Source organism: Panthera tigris, chromosome A1 (genome assembly GCF_018350195.1).
Source record: "Panthera tigris isolate Pti1 chromosome A1, P.tigris_Pti1_mat1.1, whole genome shotgun sequence".
In the NCBI taxonomy this organism is placed as follows: Eukaryota; Metazoa; Chordata; class Mammalia; order Carnivora; family Felidae; genus Panthera; species Panthera tigris.
The window spans coordinates 79,582,975-79,592,150 of record NC_056660.1 but is presented as its reverse complement, the minus strand read 5'-3'; the positions used below and the strand labels follow the sequence as shown (position 1 = coordinate 79,592,150).

The 9,176-nt window shown below is 50.1% G+C and overlaps 1 protein-coding gene across 1 annotated transcript in view; it reads left to right on the top strand.

Moving 5' to 3' along the window:
- The first annotated feature begins 1,351 nt into the window (after positions 1 to 1,351).
- The window catches only part of CARS2 (cysteinyl-tRNA synthetase 2, mitochondrial), a 44,255-nt gene continuing 36,430 nt past the window's right edge, over positions 1,352 to 9,176 (top strand). Inside the window, exons 1-3 of the mRNA XM_042980152.1 lie at positions 1,352 to 1,614; positions 1,873 to 1,923; positions 6,830 to 6,947. Coding sequence (XP_042836086.1) covers positions 1,403 to 1,614; positions 1,873 to 1,923; positions 6,830 to 6,947 — 381 coding nt within the window. The 5' untranslated portion in view covers positions 1,352 to 1,402. The remainder of the gene's footprint in view (positions 1,615 to 1,872; positions 1,924 to 6,829; positions 6,948 to 9,176) is intronic.

The window sequence follows — 9,176 nt, the reverse complement described above, 5'->3', positions numbered from 1 at the left end:
GGACTTTGAGGAGTCAGGGAGCCTGTGCTTAGCACTGAGGGAGAAGTCGCCTAATTCTCAACCACAGGTTCTAACGCTTCAGCACTATGCATTAGAACAGAGTTTACGTTGGATTACAATTTAGCTTGAAGCACAATTGCAGAATTAGACTTCAGGGATCTTGAAAGAAAGAAAAAAATAAGGAACATACCATTTTGTCTCTGGTTAAGAATTTTCCTTTCAACTGAATGACCAAAACAAACCAAAAAAAGGAAAGAAAAGAAAAAAAAAAAAACAACTTAGGGACCTCTGTGCGGTTTTGAGGAATGTAAAAACAAAGGGGATTTCTTTCTCTTTCTCTTTCTCTCTCTTTTTTGAGACATTGTTTTGCAAGACATCAGTAAGGGTACTTTTGTCAAGACAATATGAAAGCGACTTCAAATGAATCCGCCTTTTAAAAGTCCCACTGAAACCGCAATTCAGATTGTTTTTGTTCTCGAGAGGAGATGATATAGAATGTTTAACCTTAATGAATCCCAAGTAGACACTTCCCACTACTGGCACTTGATGAATGGGGCGGTTTCCAAGCTTTGGTCTTGCATCCGGAGACAGAATGCTGTCTTGGGGTGCAAGTGTGCCTTGTGCTGTTAAGTGGAGACGTGCTGTGTGCGTCTTGGGGTATCAATATGCTGTGCTGGGGTGCACACGTGCCTTGTGCACATTGGGATCATACGTTGCTGTGTTGGGGTGCAGACGTTCTGTGTTGAGGTGATGTGTTTGCTGTGTGTGTGCGCTGGGGCACAAACGTGCTGTGTTGGGGTGCAGACGTGCTGCGTAGGGGTGCTGATGTGCTGCGTGTTGTGTTGGGGTGAGACGTGCTTCCTGAACAGGCGAGAAGCCGGAGGCGTGTGCCCGCACGGTGAACTCCGGCACGGGCGGGAGGTGGGCACCGGCCCTAATTCGTCAGCGCACAGCCCGCACGACGGGCTCCAGGGAGAAGAAGGGCCCCCTCCTCCGGACGCGAAGGAGCGCCTCTTCCTACCTCCTCCCGCGCCCGCGCCGCGCCCCGCCCCCAGCGCCGCAGCAGGCGCCACAGGCCTGTGGGAGGCGCCGCGGCCACTTCCCGACCCCTTCTTCGGGGGTTGACAAGGCCGAGGCAGGTTATCTTCCGGAATGGGCGGGCAGGGCTGCGATCCCTTCCGGGATGGGCGTGGCGTGGTCAGATCCTTTTCCGGGTTGGGCGGGGCCTGGGCGTCCGCCGTTCTGGGTTGGACAGGTCACGGAAAGCCTTTTCCGGGGTAGGCGGGATCTGGAGGCCCTCTTCCGGGTGGGCGAGCCCAGTGCGAGTCCCTCCCGGAGTGGGCGTGGCGAGCCTGTCCCGCGGCCGCAGGTCCCCAGGCTCCGAGCCGCGCGCCTGCAGGCCATGCTGCGAGCGTGCGGGGCGGGCGTGGGGCCCCAGCTTCTGCGGGCGGCGCTGGGCCTGGGGGCCTGGCCCGGTCCGGAGCGGGCGGCGTCGGGGACGCGCGGGCAGGGCTGGCTGCAGCCGGCGGGCCACGACACGGGCGTCAAGGTGTACAACAGCCTTACCCGGAGGAAGGACCCCTTGATCGTGGGCAGCGCGGACGCCGCCTCCTGGTAGCCGCCGGGGACCTGGGGAACCGGGGTGCTGGGGACCAGGGGCGGGAAGGACTGTGCGTCGGAAGGTTCTCAGGTGGAAAGCATTCAGTAAGTGACAAGTGCGTGGCGGCACAATTGGAGATACTGTGCTGTAGTCACGGGTACTTGACAGGCTTGGGCTGGGAATCCCCCAAACGTGGTTCTATGATACCCTGAGAATGTGGTGTCCTTTCTTGCAAGTATGATTCACGTGATGGATTGTAACTGTGTTCCTAGGTATAGCTGTGGACCAACTGTCTATGATCATGCACACCTTGGCCATGCTTGGTGAGTGACCCCAGTTTGATTTTTCACGCTTCAAGCGACCATTCATTTTGTAAAGAAAGAGTCTTTTGCAGGTTTTTTCCATTTCTCAAGTGGCAGCTTAATACCGAATATAGTCCTGGTGCTGTGGGAAGCACACCTGTTAACAGTCTCTCATTTCGTTCTTGTAGTAGTTCTAAGCACTCATGCCCATTTCACAGGTGAGGAAACTGAGGGAGGCAATGAAGAGCGGTGATAAATGACCTGTTTTGGAATTAGATGTTTAATGCGATGAGGCCATTCCAGGGGTTAGGACTCAGCTGGTGAGTTATTTCTGGCCCCACTAACTTCTTTCCAACTTTGGACAAGCCACTTTATTACCTTGAGTCCTGCTTTCTTTATCTTTGTGACCGGGACGATAATTGTATCCATCTTTTTTCAACCTGCACAATTTTTTGAAATAACGCCCATACAGTGCTGCTTGCAGAGTGCCTGAAGTGTGATGCGTGGTGGGGACTTCACAGTTAGGGTGAGGAACTTCCCCGAGGTCACACATTCAGGAAGCCTGGAGCCTGGTGTCTCTGATCTCCCAGGTACTCGCTTTCTCAACCTGCTAACCAGCAGCTGCACTCCTGCCTACCTTTGTCAGAATTGCACTTTTCCGAATACTCTCTATGTTCTCTCATTCGTGTTTTAAACTTGTTGTTTCAGACCTAGACTAAAAGTGAAAAGCTACCTGTGCTCATTACACTTCTTACAAAATCATGTATCACCCAGGAAGTTTGGAGCATTTTTTGTGTTTTGTTAACATCAGTAGTGTGGGAATCCTTTCTTCCTTCACTGTGGGCTAACTTAGCGTTACTTGTAAAAAGCATATCTTGACCTCTTTATTGAAGTATGAAATATGTTGGGGAAGTATTAAAAAACAAGAACTCTTCCCAACCTGGAAAAACCTCTCCACAAAGGCAGAAGAGAAAGCAAAGTTTATTGTTGAGTAACATTAAATCAGAACGGGACATGGTCACAGGCAGCCCGCTAACAGGATTGCAAAGACAGAACTCTCATAGAGCCAGGTGGGTGACACTTGTGAGATCAGGTGGGGTTTGTGACGTGCAGTCAGATGACACGTCCGGCCCGTCCCTCTTCCTTCCTTGATGACTTTATTTCAGAAGAGTGGCTCTTAGTTCTGATGGATGTTAGCAAACAAACGGGGTCCCAGTGATCAATACAAGTTCTGTTTACTGAGCTTTGATGCCGCAAACTGAAGAAAGGAAATGTTTCACTATAGAGCTGCTTAGACTGAAGGTCTTCTAGAAGCCATCCGCACAATTTTCCACTTGCCCAGGAGACCTTTCCCCTCTGCATGCACGAGATCGCGTTAGTGTGTCGTGTTGGGGTTTACACTGATTAATAAATACCTGAAACTCAGAGCGCCTGGGTGGTTCAGTCAGTTAAGCGTCCGACTTTGGCTCAGGTCAAGATCTTGCAGTTTGTGAGTTCGAGCCCCACATCAGGCTCACTGCTGTCAGCATGGAGCCCATTTCAGATCTTCTGCTCCTCTCTCTGCCCCTCCCCTGCTCATGCATGCTTTCTCAAAAAAAAGGAAACATTTAAAAAAAATAATATCTGAAACTTTAAAAAAAAAAAAAAAAGGTGGCTCTTGGGTCCTTGAGAGTTTTCTGGTCATGGGACTCAACAGAGGCTTCCTTAGCCATTAAAGCCATCTACAGAAAACATTTCATAAAAATTAAAACAAACTTTTTTTTTTTTTTTTTTTTTTTTAATTTTAGAGCACACATGTGTGCCTGGGAGTGGGCAGAGGGAGGGACAGAATCTTAAGCAGTCTCCACACTCAGCGCAGACCCTGGCGCGGGCTCAATCCCACCACCTTGGGATCATGACCTGAACCCAAATGAAGAGTCAGATGCTCGACCAACCGACCCACCCAGGTGCTCCTTACATCCATTTTAGTAGGACTGAGGAATTTCTGAAAGAAAGGGGCGGTGGGGGAGAGCCTGTTTCCTTATTTTCAGCTAGGAGAACCAAGCCTCTTGATTATAATTTGTACTTGCCCTTACAAATACAGAAAAGAGTACAAATGTTAAGCGTACAGCAGAATGAAGTGTTCATGGCTCTTAGAGGGAGACATGTTACCGACAGCCTAGAAGCCTCCCCAGCGCCCCATTCGTCAGTCTCGCGCCCCGCCCCCCGAATCCCCTCAAGGATAACCGCTAGGGAAGGCTGGGCTGGGAGACAGAACCCATTCTTCAGGAGTCCTTCAGGATGTCCCTGGGGGTGGAAAATCTAAGAACTACAAGATTCTGAAGATATGAGGTCGTATGGGCAGGGAGGGGCAGGCCTGGCTCCACTGCCCCTAAGGTAAAGTTCGAAGTCCTGAGGTCGTCTCTGCAGTTCTATAAGCCTGTCCCGACTTACCGTCCAGGCTCACGTCTCCCCACCTTCCTCCCCAGGTAGCCACACTGGCCTCTACTGAAAAAGACGTGTACCGGGCACCTGGCTGGCTCAGTCAGTAGTGTGTGCGACTCGATCTCAGGGTTGTGAGTTCAAGCCCCACCTTGGGCGTAGAGCTTACTTAAAAAAGAAAAAGAAAGAAAGACATGTAGTTAACAGACACAACACCTGCTCTTGCTGTGTGCCAGGCTCTGCTCTAAATGCTCTGCAAACACCAGCCACTGTAACACCCTAATGGCACCGGATGATGGTGCTGTGATCCCCCAGCTACAGATGGGGACATGCCGGGAAGGGGCTGACATCGTGGACATGGAGTGGCCCCTGGGGGAGTCATGCACCTGTGGCCTCAGTGCCATGAAGCCCTTAAACTCCTCAGGGCCAAGCATGTGACTCTTTTTACTTTGTGCTTCTTACTTTTTCTCTGAAATCTCACTGCTTGTAGGGTCTTTCCCTGCTCAAGTCGCAGGAAGGGCATGGTGACGCCTGTAGGAACTCGTGCTGCACAGGCCTCAGGATCATGTCCAGCAACCCCATGGGGTGGTGGGATTTTGCCCAGTTTCTGAGTAAGCAGTTCAAGCCTTCAAATGATTAAATATCTTGGCAAGGAGTTTCTGACATCGCTTTGTCACCCAAGCTGCGTTCGGGGAGTGGGGGTGTGGCAAGCCGAAGGGGTGTGATAACAGGGCTCGTCTTCGAGGGAAAAGGATGTTCGGAACTTAGAGAGGTTGTGCGGATGACAGATGAGCGTGAGACTACCTGACCTTGAGCTTTAAGGTTGCTTTTATGAGAAGCCAGATTCTTTTTGCAATTTATATCCAAGTTAGTTGGCGTTTAGTGCAATAATGATTTCAGAAGTAGATTCCAGCAATTCATCCCCTACTTATAACACCCAGTGCTCATCCCAGCAAGTGTCTTCCTGAATGCCCCTTACCCATTTAGCCCGTCCCCCTACCCACCTCCCCTCCAGCAACCCTCAGTTTGTTCTCTGTATTTAAGTGTCTCTCTCTCTCTCTTTATTTTTTTAATGTTTATTTTTGAGAGAGAGACTGAGTGTGAGCTGGGGGGAGGGGCAGAGAGAGAGAGGGAGACACAGAATCCAAAGCAGGCTCCAGGCTCTGAGCTGTCAGCACAGAGCCCGACACGGGGCTGAAACCCACAATCCATGAGATCGTGACCTGACCCAAAGTCAGACGTTCAACTGACTGAGCCACCCAGGCGCCTGTGAATTTAAGAGTTTCTTATGTTTTGTCCCCCTCCCTGTCTTTATCTTATTTTTCCTTCCCTTTCCCCGTGTTCATCTGTTTTATATCTTAAATTCCACATGTGAGTGAAGTCATATGATATTGTCTTTGACCAATTTCACTTATCATAATGCCATCCAGTTCCATCCATGTAGTTGCAAATGGCAAGATTTCCATTCATTTTGATTGCCGAGTAATACTCCATTGTATCTATATATACCACATCTTCTTTATCCATTCATCCATCGATGGACGTTTGGGCTCTTTCCATACTTTGGCTATTGTTGATAGTGCTGCTATAAACATGGGGGTGCACGTGTCCCTTCAAAACAGGACTCCTGTAACCCTTGGGTAAATACCTAGTAGTGCAATTGCTGGGTCGTAAGGTAGTTCTATTTTCATTTTTTTGAGGAAACTCCACACTGTTTTCCAGAGTGTGAAGCCAGACTCTTGACATTTACAATTTTTTTTTATGTTTATATATTTTTTTGAGAGAGAGAGAGCGCGAGCGCAAGCTAGGGAGGAGCAGAGAGAGGGGGAGAGAGAGAGAATCCCAAGCAGGCTCCATGCTGTCAGCACAGAGCCTGACGCAGGGCTCGAACTCCCAAAATGGGACATCATGACCTGAGCCCAAATCAAGAGTTGGACATTCAACTGACTGAGCCACCGGACACCTCCAGATTCTTGACATTTTAAGTGGCTCTTGAACCCTTCTGGTTTTATAAGTTTGAGTTGCCCCAGTGTAGCCCACGGATAAGCCGATGTGTTAATATTCTATGATAGTTTTACACGTTCTTTAGGAGTGACACTGTACAGCTTTCATTGTACTTGCCTCAATTTGTTGTTACTGCTGTTCTGCCCTAGCGAAACATTACAGTTACTCTAGAACACGAACTGGGATGGTAACAGCTCTCTGTATTTTAAGCACCTAGTGTCATTGTATCAGCGGTGAATTTTTATACAATCCAATGGATGTAAGCGCACTTACCAGCTCCAACGTTAAGAGTGCTAATACCACACCTGACATTGAGGGGATGCCTTTGTTAGTTTCTCGCGAGGACCCGCGTGGGCCCTTCTCCTAGCTGCACGTGAGCTGTCTGTTCTGTCACACACCCGACTGCTCTGTGGCAGCCTGTTAAAATGTAAGGCGCTCCGTTTTAAAGGTCACGGCGGTGATTTTCTGCATTAAAGACGCCCTAATACTTATCTCCTTGCAGCTCATATGTTAGATTTGATATCATTCGAAGGATCCTCACAAGGGTTTTCGGATGCAACATCATCATGGTGATGGGAATCACGGACGTGGATGATAAAATCATCAAAAGAGCCGGTGAGGTAAGTGTCGACGACGACCATGTTGATCGTGTGAGTGTTCTGATCCCTGCGTGGCAGTGCCGTGGCTGTTGCACACGTGTATTTTATGTCTCACTGTCCGTGTGTGACCCAGCGAGGTTGTGCTGACAGGTTCTCAGAGGAATCCCTGTCCCGGTAAAAGAGGCCTGTTCGATTCTGGTCGCCAAAGCCTTTGATGCCGAGTCTCGCTCTGTCCCGGTCTCCTGCTTGAACCTCATCCTTTTCTGGCCCCTCGGCCCCCCAGCCTCCTGCGCAGAGTGAAGTCAAGGGCCACTTTGGGCTAGAGAAACTGAGCTCATGGGAGGCTGAATTTTCCCACCTGTTATGTGTGAAGCGAACGGGGCACTTACAACTCATACGGTATTTAGGGGAAGTTTTTTGGGGGGAAGTTTTAACTGAGGGGTTGAAGTTAAATATTATAGTTAAATTTTTAAAAGTCAACTTTCAAAGGTTTGTCTCTTCTGCTTGTCATAATTAGCAACTTTGACAATTATCTCTAAAGATCTGTAAAGGATTGTTAAACGGTCCAATCTGTGCAAAAACCTACACAGAGCATGTGACATTCCTGTTATTTTAGAAGATGTATGTATGTACTGAACACTGTATGTGCTATTTTTTTTCTTTAGGAAACCAGTTTATAATGTTTTATAGTCTGCTTCCTCCACTTAGTGTATTTTGAGAATTTTCTTCACGTTCTTAAATATTCTCGAGCATTTTTAAATAGCCTCGTAACATTCCATCACATGGACATATCATAATTTATTTACCGTTCTTAGTTTTGGACTCTTAAGTGCTTCCATAGTCAAACTTATTTTCTAGAAACCACATCTCCCTGTTTCTCACAACTTGCCTTTTTTTTTTTTTTTTTTGTAACTTTTATTTACTTAAGAAATCTCTACACCTGACATGGGCTCGATGTCACGACCCTGAGATTAAGAGTCGCACGCTCCTCTGACTGAGCCAGCTGGGCGCCCCCCAATTTGCCTTTTTAACAACTCGACAGCATTCCATGCAGGGGGCTATGCAGCAGCTCCCCGTCTGGGCTGCGTCGTTTATAGCTGTTAAAGATAGGGCTGCTGTGAATGTCTTTTTTCCATAATGTCTTGTTTCACTAAATACTTTTCCCAAAGTGGAATTTCTGGTTGAAGGAGGAGTGGGTTCTTTGATAAGGCTTTTCTTCTAAGAGTTGGGCCACTCAGAGCGTTTACCAGCGGCACTGAACATGGGCTCCGGCTTTAAATGTGTTTCCTCGAGTCCCTCGGCACAGCTGGGTTGGCCAGTGGGCAGCTTAGCCGGTGTGCCGTGTTCCCCTAAGGTAGACTCAATCTCCATTTCCAGAACTGTCCCCGAGGGTGTATCAAGCCACCAGGGGTCAGACCTCCGCCTGGCTTTGTGCCCACGAAGGTGAGGGAGACGCTTCCTGGCCGCACGGAGCTTGTGTCCCCCATGAGGCGGACGATCCCACAGAGGGATGCTCGTGTGTCACATGGCTCATCTTCTAGCCAGGATGGGGGACCACAAGGAAATCCATCAAACCGCCCCGGAATTCAGAAATGACTCCCTGGAGGAGGTTAGCCGGCTGACCCGCAGTTAGTGTCAGAACAGGGTTGAGTCCCGGGACACCGGCTGCACGTTCGGTGACAGAAAGAAGATACCGCAGGCTGGGAGCGGAGAGCAGGCAGGCCGGCCTGGGTCACCGTCCCTGGTGCCCTGGTGGCTTCCATTCTGTCTCTGCCGCTGGGGTCAGGTGTCCCCCCGCTCCAGCCAAGGCCGTGCAGACGTGGGGAGCCGTCCCTTCGTCGGGAGCTGCAGTGAGGGGCAGACGTGAGAGGACAGCAGGGAAGGCAGGGGCGAGGGGTCCCGGGGAGGTACCGCTCTGCGACAGCTGGCCGACCCCACAGGAGGAGGGGCTTGGAGTGGCTTCCCCAGGACTGTGTGACTTGAGTGCGTGCTCAGCCACCTCGCTGGGGGCACAGCCTTCTGATCCTAGAGTGAAGCTTTTGAGCAAACGAGCTGGCCTGGGGAGGGGCGGGGGGCAGGGAGCTGTGCTGTTGTCTGGAATGTGCTAGGAGCGGAGGCTGGCCTGGGCAGGCGCTGGGAAGGCTGACCCCACAGGGGCTGAGCAGGAAGGCCTGTGTTCAGAATGGAGACGGCACCCAGAAATCCGTGGTCTCTGACGTCGTGAGCACGTACTTGGAAGGAACATGGCAG